The sequence below is a fragment of the Maniola jurtina genome, chromosome 13 (genome assembly GCF_905333055.1).
Source record: "Maniola jurtina chromosome 13, ilManJurt1.1, whole genome shotgun sequence".
NCBI classification, from domain to species: domain Eukaryota; kingdom Metazoa; phylum Arthropoda; class Insecta; order Lepidoptera; family Nymphalidae; genus Maniola; species Maniola jurtina.
Genome location: NC_060041.1, coordinates 10,974,718 through 10,996,367, shown reverse-complemented (window position 1 = coordinate 10,996,367; position 21,650 = coordinate 10,974,718). Strand labels below are relative to the sequence as shown.

Sequence of the window (21,650 nt, the reverse complement as noted above, 5' to 3'; positions counted from 1 at the left end):
GACAAGTGAAGGTTACATTAACTAGAAAAGAGCTGATAACTTTCAAACGGCTGAACCGATTTTCTTGGATTATAGCTAAGAACATTCTCGATCAAGCCACCTTTCAAACAAAAAAAAAACTAAATTAAAATCGGTTCATTAGTTTAGGAGCTACGATGCCACAGACAGATACACAGATACACACGTCAAACTTATAACACCCCTCTTTTTAAAAATATCTTTGTCCCGGACAGTTCTGTTACAAATGTCCCTTTAACACCTATACCCAATAGGTTTCTACAAATTATTATGTACGTTCGTGTCCCGCTTTTTGTCCCGTTTCGCGGGACAAGGCGTACGCCGTCTGAGATGTGGCTCCTTAAGCGATTGTGACAGACGCTAAACCGATTTTGATTTAATTTGCTTGCATGCTGTGACAACAATTGGACTCCGTAGTGATGTTTAGGATTTACGATTGAACGATACGATTTAGTTTTACGATGCGGCACGTACAGTAAGATTTATGATTAGCGATATTTTACGATCTAAGCTAGACATATAAGGCTAAAGCGTAGAACGGTATGGGCTCCTATTGTAGAGGTTGTAACACAAGGAACCACACTTCGAAGCCATCGACTCTCCAGCCGTAGCGACTCGCCTCGTCTTTGCGCACTTGCACTGTCCAGTGCTAACAGTTCTTTTTATTACAAATCATATACAGGGTGTTTGGTAATTAGTATATAAAGACGACACGTACCCATGCTACTTTGATCTGATAAGTACAATGCTGAAGTAAAATGACGAAATAAAATTATAAAAATTTCCATACAATTTTTTTTTAATGTCCAAGTTTTCATGGCCCTAACGTGCCCTAGCTCACTGAGATCGTTGGCCTTGGCCTATCTAAAGATGGCCAACGATCTCAGTGAGTTAGGGCACGTTAGGGTCATGAAAACTTTGACATATTTTTTTCTAAATTTTGTATGGAAATTTTCATAATTTTATTTCGTCGTTATACTTCAGCATTGCATTTATCAGATCAAAGTAGCATGGGTACGTGTCGTCTTTATATACCAATTACCAAACACCCTGTATAGACAGAAGAATATGCGTGCATTCACAAAGAATACTAAATAATATTTACATACAATGAAGAGTAATCTTTGATTGATTTATATCGTTTAGTGTATTATTCTAATATCGTACGATATATCGCCAAATATAAATATCCAACTAGAGTGTTTTTAAAGTGTGAAGGGTGAAAATATCTTTTTCAGCAAAAATAAAAGAGTTTGAGAATTTGTCTCAAAAATTCTTTCCACTTAAGTATCTTTTATTTCATAGTGGTACATAATATATAATTTAATCACCAGGCGTAATTTTTCGTAGATCATATTTTATTCTGTTCGACTACCTGCGATCGCTGCAATTTTGTACTACTCTAAAAAGTTACAAGTCCTAGGTAGGTATCGGATCCATATCATCGTTACGGGAAATTATGTAAAATTAAAAACTAAGGGCTAGTTTAGACATGTGGAAAACGTGCAAACCGCGCGCTTTGATCCTTGTCATTTTGTTCAAACAAACGTGGTAAGCGTGCAGATATGCAAGGGATAAACAATCTCCTTATTTCACGAAATTTCAATACTAAATCGCCTTATTTCACGAAAACGTTGAAAGTGCGGTGTATGAGTAATCCGTGTATGAATAATAATAATAATCAGCGCAGACGGTATGAACAAAATATGTGAAAAGGTGACTGGCCGACCGATCTATCAACGCACAGTTTGAACTTCTGGACGGATCGGACTGAAATTTGACATCGGATGGCAATTAGGATTACAACATGGGGTTATATTCAAGCGACACACTAACAAATTCCTCAAAGGCTCGCAACGCATTGGCGGTTCCTCTGGTACAGCAAAATGTTCATGGGCGGTATTGGCCCGCTTGCTCGTTTGCTGGCTATTTTTTTTTTAATGCAGGTATTATGACATATACATCCACTCAGAAAGGATTTTTGAAAAGTCAACCTTTATGGGTACAAGTGTGAATTAAAAATTTATAACACCCCCGACAAGTGAAGGTTACAGTAACTAGAAAAGAGTGATAACTTTCAAACGGCTGAACCAATTTTCTTGGATTATAGCTAAGAATACTCTCGATCAAGTCACCTTTCAAACAAAAAAAAACTAAATTAAAATCGGTGTATTAGTTTTGGAGCTATGATGCCACAGACAGATACACAGATACACGCCAAACTTATAACACCCCTCTTTTTGGGTCGGGGGTTAAAAATAGAGGTTTGAAAGTTGCATAGTCCACGCGGATGAAGCCGCGAGGATAAGCTAGTGCGTATAAAACCCGCGCGATAGGACCACCGTACCTGGATTAGCCTTAAGAGCTACAAATAACAATCGAGAAAAAATCACCTAATTTAAGTTTATGAAAAGAATGGACGAGCGTCTCCAAACAGCGGGACAGCGGTATAACATTTGAATTTATTAAGACCGTGTCTTCCCAACCGGTTATGCGCGAGAAAATTGCAACATATCCGTGCGATATTAAAGTAATGGCAATGCATATAAAATACCAAAGATATATTCACTTACCTACCTATCGCATTTATTTAGAAACAAGCTTTTGCACTTCAACGTCGTGGATTTAAGTTTTTAGAAATCCCCTTGAAAACCTTTGGTTACCAAAAGGTTACTTAACTCTAGCTTAAAATCACAGAATAAACGGGATTTGTATTATTAATTTTTAGTCCGGGGTGAATAGGTACTTAGTTGACTAACTGATTTTGACGAGAGATAGCTTGCATCCCCAAGACGGATCATACCTAAGTACTACTTTTTATCCTGAAAAATCAAAGAAATCTAAGAGGGCTCTCTCCGTCACTCGTTTCATACAATCGTAGTTCCAATTTCATTTGAATATTAAGCAACCAAAGTCCATGAAATTTTGCAGACATATTCTAGAAACTAATATCTATGTCTGTGGTTTTCCAGATTTCTGTTAAAATATTCGGCTTCAAAGTTACGCGGTCTTATAAATTTTCATACAAATCTTTGAGCCCCTGTAATTTTAAAACTACATATTTTTAGAAAAATCTAAAACACCACAGACACAGATATTAGTTTATAGAATATGTCTGCAAAATTTCATGGACTTTGGTAGCTTAGTATTCAAATGAAATTGGAACTACGATTGTATGAAACGAGTGGAAACGAGTGACGGAGAGAGCCCTGTTAAAACAGTAAATCAACTCTGACAAAGTTACGCGCATTTAATTAACTGGAAAATACCTAATAATAATCTGGACTAATGGACTATTGACCTACGACCTAAAGCCTAGGCCTAGAGGTTAATAACATTATCAGCTATTCGAATTTTACTTTTTCAATTTACCTACTAAGTATAGGTAAGTAAGTAAATGTAATTAGGTACACTATGTATGTTTTCAGGGTACATCACACTATCACACTAATATTATAAAGGCGAAAGTTTGTATGTGTGTGTGTGTGTGTGTGTGTGTGTGTGTGTGTGGGTGTATGTTTGTTTCTCTTTCACGCAAAAACTACTGGACGGATTTGGCTGAAATTCGGAATGGAGATAGATAATATCCTGGATTAGCACATAGGCTACTTTTTATCCCGGAAAACCAAAGAGTTCCCACGGGATTTCGAAAAACCTAAATCCACGCGGACGAAGTCGCGGGCGTCAGCTAGTATAATATACTTAAAGTTACTGTGTATGAATGTAGGTTTCTTTGTTCCACCATAACTTCCAAACACCTGAATCGATTTGGATGTAGGTCTAGGGTATCGGTAAATCCTTACATCATCTCGAATGACACTGGCTATAATTTTTTTGTAAAAATTGTGGTGGCTGTATCGCGCCATTTTTAACCCCCGACCCAAAAAGAGGGGTGTTATAAGTTTGACGTTTTCAAAAATTACAATATCCGTGACTTCAACTGTGTTTCGGTTTTTAAAAAATCCCGTAGGGACTCGTGATTATCCGGAATAAAAGTAGCCTATGTCCTTCCTCGGGATGCAAGCTATCGGATAAAGTAACAAGCTAGCACACAGACAGACAGATAGACAGACACACTTTTGCATTTATAATAATACTAGCTGATGCCCGCGACTTCGTTCACGTGGATATAGGTTATTAAAAATCCCGTGGAAGCTCATGAATTTTCCGGGATAAAAGTATCCTATGTGTTAATCCAGGGTTTAATCTATCTCCATTCCCAATTTCAGTCAAATCCGTTCAGTAGTTTTTGTGTGTAAGAGTAATAAACATCCATACATACCTACACACAAACTTCGCGTTTGTAGGATTAGTAGGTATGCGTCTATAAGAGTATGGATGAGTTTATTGCGTCGGAACGCGTCATAGCCAGAAAATTGCAACTCGCAGCCCAATTCAGGGTTAATTAATTTGACCGGGCCTCGTCAATTCACGGTTGGAAGAAATGTTTAAAGATATTACCTAAACTACTGACTTAGGCCTCATTCGCACGAGGGCTTCTTTAAAGTCCGTTAAAAAAGCGTTCAAATAGAACAAATGCATTCCCAAGTATCTGTTCACACGTCAACGCTTTTTTAACGCGCACTTTGTATTGTCAGCGCAACGCCGGGTTTTAACGCAACGCTTTTTTTAACGCTCGTGCGAATGAGGCCATTATTTGGAATAACCACAATATTCATGAAGTAAGTCGCTGACGTCACTGAGATGTTGTTTTCTAAGTTTCACTTGTCATTATAGGTACATAATTGGCAAAAATGTTATCAAGCGGTGACTTTTCTTTTTTTTGGGTTCCGTATCTCCAGACAAAAAAGGAACCCTTATAGGATCAGTTTATTGTCTGTCTGCTTGTATGTCCAGACCAGTCTGTATGATTTTTGGTCTGTATGACCAAAAATCATGCAGGTACGAGTAGAAGAAAAATCTGAAAATCGAGAATTTGTGATTAAATCACAAAAACCGGCCAAGTTCATGATAAAATCATGATTCTAGGTCAACGGGAAGTACCCTATAGGTTTCTTGACAAACACGACAGACAGACAGACAGACAGACAACAAAGTGATCCTATAAGGGTTCCGTTTTTCCTTTTGACGTACGGAACCCTAAAAATAATTAAAAAGTGTTATTTCTTGTATGATGGTACGGAACCTTTCGTGTGAGATCGAGCACGATTGCAATGACAGTTACAATGTCACGATCGCAATCACCTCTGATTGGTTAACGTTCGCTCATACATTCGCTACAATGCATTGTCGCAACAAGAATACCTGAAATTCAGCCAATCACAACAATTGTGATTATAACAATGATTGGTGCAGGATTTCCGGAATCGACCTGCAGAACACCAGGTCCATGGACACGGCGAGGCAGCTGCGTGCGAAAATTGGCATTATGGGCAATATCGCACTGATTTTTTACTCACGAATATTTAAACACGATTTGAATAATTTATAGTAAGTACCTTTGAATTTTCTTTATAATGTCGTTTAGTAATTACTGATCAGTTGAAGACATCGTAAGTGCTATGCTTTATTTTATTTTACCTAATTTTCTTTGATAATATATTTTCATGTAGGTATATAATTGTTTTATAGATTTAAATAGTCCTATTATTGAATTGATTCACCATTGTACCTTCTACATCTACCTGTTCAATCGCTCAGCTGTATCTATTTGGAATTCAGTAGACGGGATTCGTAACTAAACTTCCCTAGCCCTCCCAGGTTAGCCTCTTCCATTTTAAATGTATCACCATTCACCACCAGGTGAGATCGCAGTCAAGAGCTAACTTGTCGTTTAACAGGGCTCTCTCGGTCACTTACTCCATACAATCGTAGTTCCCATTTCATTTGAATATTAAGCAACCAAAGTCCATGAAATTTTGCAGACATAGTCTAGAAACTAATATCTGTGCCTGTGGTGTTTTAGTTTTTTTTTTTTAAATATGTACTTTTAAAATTACAGGGGCTCAAAGATTTGTATGTGAATTTTGAAGACCGCGTAACTTTGAAATCGAATATTTTAACGGTACCCTTATGTACCTTCGTTGCAGCTAGGCACCGAGGACAAACCTCTGTGGTTTTTTCGGTGTTTTAGTTAAGCTTTTATTTGTATATATTTTGTAAAAAAAAAAAAAAAAAAATAAAAAAAAAAAACGGCAATCTGGAAAACCACAGACATAGATATTAGTTTCTAGAATATGTCTGCAAAATTTCATGGACTTTGTTTGCTTAATATTCAAATGAAATTGGAACTACGTTTGTATAGAGCGAGTGACGGAGAGACCCCCCTTAAAAGAAACTGTTTGAAATGGTTACAGATTGCAACAATGTCATCCATAGGGGTTGTGGACTTCTATGCTGACAAGACAATATTTATAACTGGCGCCAGTGGCTTCATAGGCAAGATCTTGATTGAGAAGTTGTTGAGATGCTGTCCAGATATCAAGGTCATTTACCTGCTGTTGAGGAAGAAGAAGGAGCAGAGCCCGCGGGAACGACTAAACGAGATCATTAATACCAGGGTAAGTGTAATTGTAAAGGAGTCTGCTGAACCTTCAGAACTTCTTTAGTGAAAAAACCGGCTAAGTGCGAGTCGGACTCGCGCACCGAGGGTTCCGTATTTTTTTCAAGATTTTGCTAGAAAAATCAAAAACTATTATGCATATAAATAAATAAAAATCTGTTTTAGAAAGGTAGAGCCCTTTCATATTATGATACCCCACTTGGTATAGTTATCTTACTTTGAAAATTGAAAAACAATTTTCAATTTTTTTTTCTGCGATGTAACCACAAATTCACGGTTTTCAGATTTATTCCTTTATTTGTGCTATAAGACCTACCTACTTGTCTTTCATGATTCTAGGTCAACGGGAAGTAGGTACCCTATAGGTTTTCTTGACAGATACGACGGACGGACGGACAGGCAGATAGATGTTCCGTTTTTCCTTTTGAGGTACGGAACCCTAAAAAAGTTATGGATACCATAGGATCAGATTGCTTGATTGTGTTCTACTACTTCATCATCATCATGAAAGCACTACAGCCCTGGGTGGGCCTTGGCTTGGTCAAGCAAATTCCGCCTTCGGGCTGGTCAGACGCAGCTTCCTTCTAGCTCCGTACCCCCAGAACCCTCATGTCCTTCTCCACTCCATCAACCCACCGACCTCTAGGTCTTCCTCGGCCTCTACGGCCCTCTGGTTTGCTGTCCAACAACTTTCGGCGCTCGTGTGTCGTCTATGCGTTGAACATGTCCTGCCCATCGCATTTTGATAACAGTAGGTTCCTTAACAGGGCTCTCTCCGTCACTTAATCCATACAACCGTAGTTCCAATTTCATTTGAATACTAAGCTACCATAGTCCATGAAATTTTGCAGACATATTCTAGAAACTAATAGATATCTGTGCCTGTGGTGTTTTAGATTTTTCTAAAAATATGTAGTTTTAAAATTACAGGGGCTCAAAGATTTGTATGTGAATTTTTAAGACCGCGTAACTTTGGAACCGAATATTTTAACGGAAATCTGGAAAACCACAGACATAGATATTAGTTCCCGGAACGTTTCTACAAAATTCCATAGAGTATGATTGGTTAGTATTCCAAAGAGAGACAAACTACTTTTGTATGGAGTGAGTGACGAAGAGACCCCTCTTAATGGTTTTGAGAACAATCGATTCCTTAACACTTGCCTACATCACTTACCTACATCTTTAATATTATACACTTTTTAGTGTTTCGAAAAAATCAGTGATCGTAGCGTGTTCTCCAAACTCTGCGTGATACCTGGCGACATTCTGGAAGAAGATCTTGGAATATCTGCTCAGGATAGAAGTATATTGCAGAAGGAGGTCCAAATCGTTTTCCACAGTGCTGCTTCAGTCAGGTGAAAATAACGTGCATAGTTAACGCTGTCTTCTTGCTACTGGAAATGTGAATAGCATGGTTTCCATGTTATTATGGACTGTTGATTAAACAAATGTAAATTAAAAATTTATAACACCCGCGACAAGTAAAGGTGACAGTAACTAGAAAAGAACTGATAACTTTCTAGCGGCTGAACCGATTTTCTTGGATTATAGCTAAGAACACTCTCGATCAAGCCACCTTTCAAACAAAAAAAAAATCTAAATTAAAATCGGTTCATTCCTTTATGAGCTACGATGCCACAGACAGATACACAAACACGCAGATACACACGTCAAACTTATAACAAGCCTCTTTTTGGGTCGAGGGTTACAAATGACTTCAACTTTCCAGATTCGATATGAACCTTCGAGATGCAGTCACTTCAAATGTTATTGGAACCAAACGTGTGCTAGAGTTAGCTGAAGAGATCGAAAATCTAGAAGTAAGCTTTCTAAAATATAGTCATATTATCCTATCCACAAACTATAGGTACATAAATTTAATGGGCCATATTGTGTGATACATCACACAATGCCAGATCACTTCTGGGAAAGAACTGTTTCTTTCTGGACTTTCAAAAATCATTAACGCCAACGTGGCAGGCCGAGAGTGGATGCCGTAATGAATGATTTTTCTGCTAGGTAGCGCGAAGAGGCATAGAATAAGTAGAGATTTGTGGAGAAATCGGAGGGAGACAGCTTTGCCACGTCGTAGTAAAAAATAGTTCTAATTTAGATTATATAAAATTAAAATTTCCAGGTATTTGTTGACATATCAACGTCCTTTTGCCACGACGAGCTGAAGGTGGTAGAAGAGAAGGTGTACCCTTCCCTGCACAGGCCTCAGGACATCATGGATTGTGTAAGATGGATGAGTGATGAAATGCTAATGAAAATACAGCCTGAGTATGTTTTAAAATCATTCCTTTCTGTATTTATAATTCTTAGCCATACAAATACTATAAATGCGAAAGTATGTCTGTCTGTCTGTCCGTCTGTCTGCCCGTCCGTCCGTACCAACGAGCTGACCATGGGCCCAGAGTCTCAACAATGCTCACTGCGCTTGCGGCTCGCGTGCATCAGCTTAGCCATGAAAATCAATGTGCAGTTTTATATATTTACAGATTGATCAGGCCATACGTGAACACATATGGATATTCTAAGAACCTCACCGAGGATGTAGTTTCCCAGTACAGGGGAAAGTTCCCGATTGCTATCGCGAGGCCTTCTATGGGTAACAACATTTATTTATAAAAAAATGTGTACCTATTCGGTCCGCGTTTTAGCTCTTTTAATTTTAAGATTTCGCGATCAAAGAAGAAAATATAATTTCTATAACTCAAAATATCCAATTATCATAACCCTATAACTCAGACTCAAAGCGTCTATTCAAAATAGGTATACCTACTTTTTGATTGTCAGTTATTGAATTTGTAAAAGAATGATGTAATTGGTGATAATTGGAAATGAAAATGAATATGAAAAATTACGTATGAATTAATTACGTAAACTTCAAACTAAATGCCCCTGGTCGATTTATTTGCAGAAACATTTTTTATTTACTTACAATAAGATATTATAGGTACTATTGGTAGGTATTTTTCCGAAGAAATAAATACCTAATCAGGCATTCAAAATTAAAATTTGATAATTTATTTATACAAACGGTGGCTTACGTAAAAGCACCTTTCTGTAAGCCATTTTTTGTTTGATTTAAATTTTAATGTAAATTCTCTAATCGCTTTTGGAATAAATTGTCAGCTACAAGTGTACCTAAATTAAAAATTTATAACGCCCCCGACAAGTGAAGGTTACAGTAATAACTAGAAAAGAGCTGATAACTTTCAAACGGCTGAACTGATTTTCTTGAATTATAGCTAAGAACACTCTCGATCAAGCCACCTTTCAAACAAAAAAACTAAATTAAAATCGGTTCATCAGTTTAGGAGCTACGATGCCACAGGCACAGACTGATACACTGATACATACGTACAAACTTATAACATCCCTCTTTTGGGTCGGGGGTTAATAAAAGAACAAATAAAGACGAAAAAATATTAATATTTTTATAAGTAGGTACCTATGTCTGCTTCTTTACAGTTGTAGCGACATATAAGGAGCCAATGCCAGGATGGGTAGACAACATAAATGGGCCAACAGGAGTTCTCTACGCAGGGGCTAGTGGTACCTAAACTAATGTTATCCTTAACCTTGTTATTGTAAAGTCCGGACAGATAGAATCAATTCTTGAATCAATTAATTACACTATCAATTAAGACTAGACAGTGGTTCTTTAAATGCTCACGAACACATAAGAGCATCGCGATTTGCTTCCTCATTTCTTTTTAATAAAAGAATACTTTTCATCCCGAAAAATCAAAGAGTTCCCATGGAATTTTGAAAAATATAAATCCACGCGGATTTGGGAAATTCATAAAGTAGTTTATTATGAAATTGTTAAATTTCTTGAACCAACCAAAGGTTCGTAAAGTCCTTTACTTGACTTGAGGTCACTCTGAAGCCAAGAAGATTTACTGTTGGGTACCGTTTTTCTTACTTATCTTTTTGATGAAGGTATTCTGCATACTTCATATTGCAAGGAAGATACTTCAATGGACATGGTGCCCGTCGATGTGGTAGTAAACGGATGCATATTACTGGCTTACATCACTGGAATGGAACGGTATGTATAGAATTCTTGAGACCTTTACACACAAATTGATTTATTAGAGAGTGGGCCCGATTTATTGATCACCACCAATTGAGGAACCGTCAGAAAGCCAAGATCCCCGCAGAGATGTATCCTACTCTATTTACCTACGCGTTAACCTAACCTAACCTAGACTCCTCAGAATACTCTCCGTTATAAAGGATAGTGCCTTTATAACGGAGAGTATTCTGAGGAGTATTGGCGAGTCTACCCTCCTTTTCAGGGTTCCGTACCTCAAAAGGAAAAACGGAACCCTTATAGGATCACTTTGTTGTCTGTCTGTCTGGCCGTCCGTCGTGTCTGTCAAGAAAACCTATGGGGTACCTACTTCCCGTTGACCTAGAATCATGACATTTGGGAGGTAAGTAGGTTTTATAGCACAAGTAAAGGGATAAATTCGAAAACCATGATTTTGTGGTTAAATCAATACATAAGCGCCCTTAGAATATCTCTGAAAACCTTTTTTGAAAAAATTCAGAACATATAAATACATATACCTATTATTGTAAATTGAACAATTGAAAAGAGCAACCGCCGAGTTTCTTGCTGGTTTTTCTCGGTAGGAACGGCATTCCGAACCAGTGGTAAATTATTTGACGATTCAAAAGCACTTGTAAAAGTTTATTTGAATAAAAATCTATTCTATTCTATTCTATTCTATTCTATTCTATTCTATTCTATTCTATTCTATTCTATTCTATTCTATTCTATTCTATTCTATTACAAAGTTATCTACAAGTTACAAGATGAACCATTTGCAGGCCAAAGGACATAAAAGTCTGCCACATTACGGATTCCGGTACCACTAAAATTACTTGGTACGAAGTCACGGATCAATGTAAGTTATATAATAATTATGTAAACCTACAGTAATTACAATAGGTAATGCCTGCTATACAAAGTATAAAACTACAAACCTACTTGAAATTGAGTTTGGTAGGCATAATGATTGAGCTGGCGAAATTTTTTTTCATCCACTAGCTTTCAGTAGGACAGTTATGCTTTAATGATAATTAAAAAAATTAAGATTTTTTAAAATTATTTAGAAAAATAGAGCAATTTCTGCGGGATGATATTTTTAAGTTAAAAAAATTATAAATATATGTCATTTATGCTTTGTGAGGTCATTGATCTCGTTCCGTACAGCGTGACATTAATATAATTAATTAAGTATGTTACAAATTTAGAAAAATCCATTTTTTTTAATTCTAGCTCCATAAACTATCGCTATATAAAAAAAATACAATTGTGTGCAAAGGCGGCCTTATTGCTTAGAGCAATCTCCACCAGGCAACCCTTGCTGAAAGGAGGATAGTGTTGGATAATGTACTAACACGCAAATAATTATTCAAAATTATTTATATATATTTAATTATTATATAAATAAACATGTTAGATTCTTGTATTTCAGTAAAAGAATATGTATTGCAATACCCGCCATCGCGTGTTCTCTACTATCCGGCGGGCTCAGCGAAGAAGGTTCGCTACCAGCACAAAATAGCCGAGTTCTTATTCCACATAGTGCCGGCGTACTTCGTCGATTTACTTCTATTTTTGTTGGGACAGAAGACTTTGTAAGTTTTAACGTTACTTAGAAAATCACACTAATATTATAAAGGCGAAAGTTTGTATGTGTGCGTGCGTGTGTGTGTGTGTATGTTTGTTACTCCTTCACGCAAAAACTACTGGACGGATTTGGCTGAAATTCGGAATGGAGATAGATAATATCCTGGACTAGCACATAGGCTACTTTTTATCCCGGAAAACCAAAGAGTTTTCTGCTGCGGCTCCCGGTCTTGATGACGTTACTTATACGATAGGTATGCCGCTCACAGTGTGGTCCTTGGGTTGGTTAGCGTGCTGAGGTTCTGGTATGCCTCTAACGGTGTTTGGGGGCACGTAGCGTCCCAGTGGTAGGGCTGCTACGGCGGCCATCCACTGGCGGACTAACGAGGTGCTGTCGCTCCCTTGTGCTCCGTCGTTAACGGCAAGATGGATCTTCGCTGAGTTTTGAGTCGGTAGGAGTCCGACATAACCACTGTGCTCCACCGTGGCCAGTGGTATCTATGATGGAATTTCCTCACGGAAAAAAGGTTGCCACCTGAAAAATATATTCTCAACCCTAGCTTAGAGTCGCCGACACAATATAGAGAAGACAATTTTAGTTATCTCCTAATCTTTATGGCGTTAGCTGTTAAAACCTACAACGGAATCCGTGCCTACGAAAGTCTACGAAGTCGCGTAGCTTTTACGGATACTAAACTCAAACCCAGGGTGGACGGAATTTTTTTGATCCCTCCTAACTGTGACGCAGCCAGCTCTAGTTTCCTCATAGGAATTAATTTGATTAATGTCAATTATAGGTACCTACCTAACAAAACGATAACGTGATCACGCGGCGTCTGCGCGACGCTAACTCAGCGATCAGCGTTTAACAGCACTGGTGTCGCGTAATCGCGGAGTTAGGTAATCCGACAAACGCCGAAGCGCTGGAAAAACAGTGGTGTGTAGGGACTCTTTACTTAATATCATCTAAATTTTCCCACCAATCCCCATTCTGTACCGCTTCGATTCACCTAATGTAAATTTATCTAGTTCCCCATGCCTTTGTCACCTTGGCTTGTCACGCTGGCGTTGATGATTGTTGAGACCAGAACTGATTTTGCCCAAGCCATCTGGCATCATATGAAATTTTGCAGACATATTCTAGAAACTAATATCTGTGTCTGTGGTGTTTTAGATTTTTCTAAAAATGTGTCGTTTTAAAATTATAGGGGCTCAAAGATTTGTATGAAAATTTTAAGACCGCGTAACTTTGAAATCGAATATTTTAATAGAAATCTGGAAAAGCACAGACATAGATATTAGTTTCTAGAATATGTCTGCAAAATTTCATGGACTTTGGTTGCTTAGTATTCAAATGAAATTGGAACTACGATTGTATGAAATGGTATGAAACGAGTGACGGAGAGAGCCCTCTTAAGTAAAGCGACTGCAAGTAGATAGTCGTGTACTCGGCACTCGGCAGTAGCGTTGTGGAAAAGTAGGGTTTAGATTTAAAATAAAATCTTCTTGCAGTATGGTAAGAATAGAGAAACGTCTTCGTAAGGGGACGGAACTACTGCAATACTATACTTCAAGAACATGGGTATTCAAAAATGACTACTTCCAATCTTTGAAAAATCAAATAAATGAAAAGGAAAATGAAATCTTCTATACGGATTTGTCGGTAAGATCAAAAACTAGTCTCTCTAGTATCTAAGCTTGTTCTTTTCATAAGATACGGTGTACCTACTCCACGCGGACGAAGTCGGAGGCATAAGCTACTTACCCATATCTATGATTTTTGTGTATTCCAGAAAATTGATAACGCCGAGTACCTGAAAAACTACCACCTCGGTGTTCGGAAGTTTATCGCAAAGGAGGACTTGTCCACGCTACCGCAAGCCAGGCGCCACATGAAACGGTATGTCATCACTCATCATAAGTGACCTATACCGCTGACGGAAAGTGTCTGGCAGTATTGAATACCTATTATTAACAAGCTCGTTCACACATGCTGCGTAAGCGTAGACGTAGTGCGTACCATTGCGTTGTAATATATGGAACTGTATGAAACATGGCATACCGCTTGCGTGGCGTGAACGTTCACGTAGACGTAATGCGTGCAGTTGTGTTCGGGTTCACGCGCGTCACTACGCACGCGCACGTGTACGTGCTGCATACGCAATTGGTGTGAATCGGCCTTAAGTATTTTGTAAAACATACCTACATAATAAGGTCAAGTCTTTGACTTCGACGGCCTTCTGGCGCAGTGGTCTTATTGGTGGTAGGTCCCGGCTTCGATTCTCGGCAGAGGTTTGGAATTTTATACTTAATTTCTAAATTTCTAGTCTGGGCTGGCAAGAGGCTTCGGCTGTGGCTAGTTACCGCCCTCCCGGCAAAAGCTGTGCCGCCAAGCGATATTAATCTCTAAAGGCGAAAATCTTTAGCCTCTTACTCAGCCTTTAATGTTTTGATTTTGTTTCAGGCTCTACTATCTTCATATGACACTGAAAACACTGTTTTACGTTTTACTGGCATACGCATGTTGCTTATTAATCAAATATTTTTTCTGATAATAAAATAAATTCATTTAGACTCCTACCTACTTTAAGATTTTTATTTATCAACCTATCTACATACTTCTGTCTGCAACGTTTTTAAGTTAGCTATCTATAGTACGCGTCAGGTCGACATGGCAATCGGTGTATAAAGTCGGTGATGCCCCACACACCCGCGCTATGCCGTACGGGGTTAGCTCGGGGGCCGTGCGGGTGTCGACCTGACGCGTACTAGGTAGACAGATAAAGTTTAATAGCCCGTTCACACAGGCTGTGTAAATGTAGACGTAGCGCGTACCATTGCATTTTAATGTATGGAACTGTATGAAACATGGCAAACCGCTTGCGTAAAGCGTGGAAGTATGCTTTACCCGGTGTGTTAGGGGTTTTCACGCGTCACTACGCACGTGTCACATGCACGCAACAGGTGTGAATCGGCCTGAAGTTTGGTAAACTAATAATTCTAAACCACTAATATAACTCAAGATTAGAAATAGGTACCTCTAGTGATTACATACCTACTCTTTGATTAGAATGGAATAGGAGAGCTGATGTGAAGTCTATATCTCTAAGTAGGTATAGAAATCTAGACCTAGAATACCTACAAGTTAGTCGAGTACAAGTAGATAGGTAACTCTTTATTCGCTATCCTCATTTGATAGTGGTCATTGTACTCGTCTTTTACTGTCTTATGATCTCCGATTGGTTTCAGTCCGCCCACTTCGTCAGAGAACCAAATAACAGTTGAATTCATCCGACTGGAGACCGACCACATCTTACTGACCTTGTTAGATGCTCACAGCTCAAGTAACGTAGAATCGTAGAAAAACCATATCACGAACTATTTCATTCAGCTCCAATTCTCATTAATTAGTCCATGTCATCTTATAAAGGGTGTTTGATAATAATATAATTAGTATATAATGACGACACGTACCCATGCTACTTAAATCTGATAAATACAACGCTGAAGTAAACTGACGAAATTAAATTATAAAAATTTCCATACAAAATTTTAATTTTTTTTTATGACCAAGTTTTCATGGCCCTAATGTGCCCTAACTCACTGAGATCATTGGTCTCGGCTTATCTAAAAATGCCCAACGATCTCGTGAGTTAGAGCACGTTAGGGTCATGAAAACTTTGACATAATTTTTTTTTAAATTTTGTATGGAAATTTTTATAATTTCGTCATTATACTTCAGCATTGTGTTTATCAGATCAAAGTAGCATGGGTACGTGTCGTCATTATATTCTACTAATTACCAAACACCCTGTATATCAAGCACCTATTCAAAATTATCCAACAGCTCTCTAGGTATAATATTATCGATACTTCAGTTCCAAAGTGTAAACACAAAAAGTCATTCAGTGAGATTGATTTAAGTATAAATTATTAATTTAAAATGATAGTGATACACTGGACGTACACACACTAGTCATTTAATATTCTAGCATCTCGTAAAAACCTATTTCTGAATTGGAAGTTTGGAACTGAGGTATTGATTATATGGTCTATCGATAGTAACGGTCAATGGACCATTGGAAATATATATATATTCCCAATAAAAATAATAAGAATATAAATAGTATAAAAAAAAGAATATTAGCCATTTTTAATCATCATTCCCATTTCCCCTCCAACTAAGCCTTAAGCTTGTGCTAGGAGTGGGTACGACAATAGTGCAACGGGTGGGGTTTGAACCGCCGACCTTTCGGATTTCAGTCCGCTCCTATAAACGTTGAACTATTGAGGCTATAAGCATATATTTATTATATAAGGCATACATTTCTGATGCCTTAACCAATGGTCATTCTCTTAACATTTTCCTTTAGGGACAAGTTTCAGGGTTTAAAATTAAAACCAGTCAATTACATTTTAGAGTTTATTGAACCAAAAGCCCAGTATTACAAAATCACAATTTCGTTTACCATTGCTAGCATATCTGTGTTTACATTTTGAATAGAAAATAAATTAAAGACTGCTTGAAAACCAAATATTTGTAAGCCAATAATCTTAAGCAATAACAGATGCTTTAATGTCTCTCTCGAAGACTTTCAAAGTCTTCGGCATGAAGCCTTCTAGAAGACATTCAACGTAAAAGCATCTTTACGAAATTTTCTACGATCTCTCAGGCTATAAGTAAAGCTCCGTTTTCTAGGATAGCAGTCAAATGCGAGCGCTTTGTAGCATCGTATTTCGTATGGAATTTAATGAATTAACCCGTAGTTAACTAAGTAACAATAGCTAGTAGCGACCCAAAAAAATCTAGATCTAAAAGTCACTCAACATAGCAGTAGCTATCCTAATTAAACTGCTTAGTAAAAGATTAGGTACTGTTTTCAGATTATTGTAGGGAAATAATGTAAACACAGCTTAAGGTACGAAGTACTAATATAATTAACTTATAGTCAATGGAAATGTTACATGATGTACTGTACGTATTGAAAGTGTTAATTGATAATGAAAATTAGGTATCTATTTAAAAAAACCACGAATAGGTATGTGCAAAATTCAATAGGACAGATATACACAGAAAAACCAAGTCTCATGTTAAAATAATTTTAGAAAAACCAAAAAAAACTACTGTTATTTTAAGACATAGCCCATAGGTACTTGTAAATGTAGGTATTTAGTAACTTACGTAAGTCCAAACATAGTATAAAAGAGTTCTTTAAAAGTTCCTTTAACACAATGAAATTAAGAAAACGGTACTTACGATTTCGGTTACTGGGTATACTTATTGGAATTTGTGGTATAATTCTAAATAATTATTTGGTTAATTTTATCAGGTAACATTTCCATTGACCATATTCCATTTTTAGGGTTCTGTACCCAAATGGTAAAAACGGAACCCTATTAATGTCACTCTGCTGTTTAATATTAATAAAATTATAAACTACTTACGATAAATAATCGGGCGTGCCCCAAAAAACAAATAAATAGGTACTCCAATGTGAAATAATATATTATACTCCTTTATAAGCAATTTTACAGGGATTTACATTACTAATAATTACACTAACTTATAGAATTTACACCTTAATTAATTAAGGCGAAGGGTAACATTATACTTTAGTTTTCCTTAGTTTACTTAAAAGGGAAACCAGTAGCTTTTAATCTCCCGTAAAATCTGCCATTCCTAGATATAAGTGAAAACCTAGTTCCAGGTCTAAAGCGACGGGCAAACAGCGACCCTTACGCGTCTCTTCTACAAGGTTCCTGTGATTTGTTTATCTTTTAAGTAAACTAAGGAAACCTAAAGTGTTGGGAAAGAAGGAAAGGAAACCTAAGTGGAAACCTAAACGCTATTGTATCGATCCGAATTACGAAACATGTGCGATTAATGCATTACGATTGTCGCAATCGTCGTTAAAGTTGCAACTCGAGTTAATTATACTTGCAAAAGAATACAAAGTACAAAAATACCGGGGCTCAAAACACAATGATGAGGTCTCGTTTGGAACGCGCCTGCGTAGAAGATACCTATTCACTCTTGCCTTGTAGGTATTTGGATTATATTTGGCAGGAAGCATGGACGCCGGAAGGGCATTTTACACCTTAGTGGTTCGTATCAGAAAAGTTGAGCAAAAACGTTTCGTACGAGTAAATTATATGTCGAATCGTAAATTGAATACTTGAAAAGAGCAACCACCGAGTTTCTTGCTGGTTCTTCTCGGTAGGAACGGCATTCCGAACCAGTGGTAGATTATTTTGACGATTCAAAAGCACTTGTAAAAGATTAATTGAATATTTTTTTTTTTTTAAATTTTACATGGGTGCCAACGTTCAGAATATCTCAATGTTCTGCGGTATAAAAGTGATGGAGGAACAAGGTATGAACTTCCTGAGCACACTCTAAAGTATATTATCCAATATAAGACAGATAAGTAGACGACACTGCAAAGATGACTTCTAACTTTCCATATAACCTTTTTGAGCACCAAATGACTGTACTATTGCTGCTAGAGCAGAACGTGGCAGCACAACGCGAGCGCCATTTGAGATACCCAGCCTCACTCCAGGAAGGCCTTAGCAACCTGGGCGGTCTATTTGGCTTCTGGAGCGAGCTTGGATGGTTGGAGTTTAGACTCCGGCGAGGACGCAATGCACGCACAACAGATGGAAACGTTTAAGTGCGGAAACCTGCCCAGAGAGAAGAAAGCAGACTGTACTATTAATGAAAGTACAGTTAATGTGTCGATAGCGACACTTGCGATAATAATCGCAATGTTAATACATGTTTCGTAATACAGAGACTGTTCTACTATACTTTATCCACGGAAAGAAGTTAGTGTAACACTCTGTTACGTCATCTCATTTGTATGGGATGACGTAACAGAGAGAGCACTATACTATATTCTTTTCGTGGGTAGAGTATAGACTAAGCAATATACACCGTCTAGATAGATCTTAGAGTGAACACAACATTACTATGAAAGTCTAAAACGGTAAATCTTTTAGATAGGCATAATTCATTCATCGCTCGGCCTCTATAATTTACAATTTCAAAAGCATTCCAGGCAACACTTTTTAATGTTTAAAATAGTTTACAATATTCTAGAATGTTTATCAAAAGACTCGAGTAACTGACCTACCTAAGAAAAAATATTTAAAAAACGGCAACAAAATATAAAGAACATAATAGCACGAAAATGCAGCATAATATCGCTAATAAATGAAAAAATAAAGATATTGTAGTACCCTTCTTTATATTTATGACCTTAGCAGCTAAAACACACAATTTATTGAATATAATCTTTTTTTAATGACGAAAACAATAACGAAAATATTATATAACAAAATATATATTTTAAAGGGTTTTCTTTAGATTAATAATATCGATTCCCTTTTGAAGAGAAAATCATTAAAAATAGATCATATTTTTTGAAGGGTTTAAATAGTATTTTAAGCACTATTTTTTACATTTAATCTAATTTTCACAGATATTGATTATTATAATTGCGTATTTTATGTTATATAGAAATTACACAATTTACAATTAGCTTAATATTTTAATAGCTTACACGCACTAATCTAACTAGCTAGATTACTGTGCGCTTTTTTCGTTTTTTTTTTAATTTTTTTTTTTAATTTCTTGGACCTAGTTTTACTTCAGTCTAGTCAAGGTGTTAGGCACTTAGCATCCTCATATAATATCGTTTTACTTCATTCCTACGATAATTTTGAAAGTGCCTATTCTGGTCATTGATGGCGGTTAGCATTTGTAGTAATTCCGGATCCGCATTATGGATCATGCGGATGGTCACAAACTGTAGGAAGATGCAAAAACTTCGTAGAAGAAAAGTATCACGATTGGTTTTAACTTTTAATATTAAAAAAAAAAAACACTTTGTTTTTGAGTAAGAAGGCAAAAGCTGTTTTTCCTTTTTTGTAGAAGTGTAGGTACTGCTCTCGTAACGTTGTCTAGCACAAAATTGATATGAACACCGATCACTAAGATACAAATAACGATTATAATGGTAAGAAAAAATTAAAAACACTCTCTTACTTACACTTGGTTTAGTTTGTAATGATAAGTTCACGAGTGTGCGTGGCTCATGCTTGTGTTGTGTTTAAGTTGTATCGGCAAAAGTATATGTGTGCGTTTGCGAGCGCTTGCTCGCAGATGATTGGTCCGTCAGGCACGCACACTTACGCAAAACGCTTGTATACGACGCAACCACAAGTAAAGTTCACGCGCGCTCGTGAACTGCAAGAACTATTCAGTGAAATGTTTTTTGATGACGAAATAACATAACAGTTTGTTACATAATATAACAGTTGCTATGTTACATAACAGAATATAACGGTTCGTTAATAAATCTTGTAGGTTTATTTTAGTACCAATGTCAGCGACATGGTACGTGGCATAGCCAGGCACGGACCACGCACTCAAACTGTTACTAAATATTTCGTTTTACATGATAAAAAATAAAGCTATTTGAAACCAAAAGATATATATGGTACGGGTTCGTACGAACAGAATTCGCACGACCCTGCCATGGTTGTGTATTCGTGTAAGACTGAGGTCACACGATGCGTTTCCGGTGCGTTGCGGCACCGCACCAACATGCAGGAAAAGCCAGCTTTGCTTGCATGCATGCTTTTGGTTTGCTTGCTTGGTGGCTAGCTTTTCCTGCATGTTTAGCAGTGGGAGAGCGGGCGGTGCTTATCACATGCTGCATGTTGCACCATACAGATATGTCTGATTTAGCAGATTACAGCAAATTTAAGCTTTTGGTTTCTTGTACTTTGAAAATTGCCACACGGGCACTGCGTTGCGGCTCCGTCAAAAGTATGGCATTGCACCACCCCTCCTTACCTCGTCCCTCTGGGGCCTTACTACCATAGCTTAAAGTAGAAATGTTTTAATATTGTTTTGACATTTCATATAAAACTTGTATAAAGCTGTCAAAACAATATTGAAACATTATTATTTTAAGTGGTGGTAGTAGGCCCCTGGTCTCAAGTCCTTGCGCGTGCGGTGCGGCGCCGCACGATAACGCATCGTATAATATGGTACAGCGATTTCTATGTCGAATGACGCATTGCATCGTGTGGCTTCACTCTTATAAGGACGACGTGCGATGCCTGATCCATAAATAATAATCATTGATCTATATACTAACTCGTATGTATGTGTACTACATTTATTGCCCATAATATAATAAAAAATCCAGCTATACATAGTATAATACACTTGTACAGTAAATAATTGTTCAAAGAATTAAAATACAATAGAATTTTGTCAAGTATGTCTCCATGGGAATAACAGAACTTAGAATTTTACCTTCAACTTTAGCTGATAGTTATCTATACATATAATAAAATTGTAGAAAAGTGGTGTCTGTACAATGGAAATATATAAAAAAAAAGTAGCAGGGGTTGTTATTATATCGATGCCGAACCCGA

At 37.2% G+C, this 21,650-nt stretch overlaps 1 protein-coding gene and 1 long non-coding RNA gene across 2 annotated transcripts; one reads left to right on the top strand and one right to left on the bottom strand.

Annotated features, from left to right (window-relative positions):
• Positions 1–5,197: 5,197 nt before the first annotated feature.
• Positions 5,198–14,781, top strand: LOC123870919 (fatty acyl-CoA reductase 1-like). Its single transcript, XM_045914418.1, has 13 exons — positions 5,198–5,531; positions 6,336–6,539; positions 7,748–7,899; positions 8,274–8,364; positions 8,682–8,827; positions 9,046–9,155; positions 10,022–10,105; positions 10,496–10,604; positions 11,393–11,469; positions 12,043–12,205; positions 13,710–13,860; positions 13,991–14,097; positions 14,662–14,781. The coding sequence occupies exons 2-13, from the start codon at positions 6,345–6,347 to the stop codon at positions 14,747–14,749; spliced, it is 1,473 nt and encodes a 490-aa protein (XP_045770374.1). The 5' UTR covers positions 5,198–5,531; positions 6,336–6,344; the 3' UTR covers positions 14,750–14,781.
• On the bottom strand, positions 10,472–20,357 carry LOC123870928. The gene is made up of 3 exons (XR_006797182.1): positions 20,282–20,357; positions 13,154–13,163; positions 10,472–10,482 (listed from the first exon to the last, which is right to left on the bottom strand). It is a non-coding gene; the product is annotated as an uncharacterized LOC123870928 (long non-coding RNA).
• Positions 20,358–21,650: the final 1,293 nt, after the last annotated feature.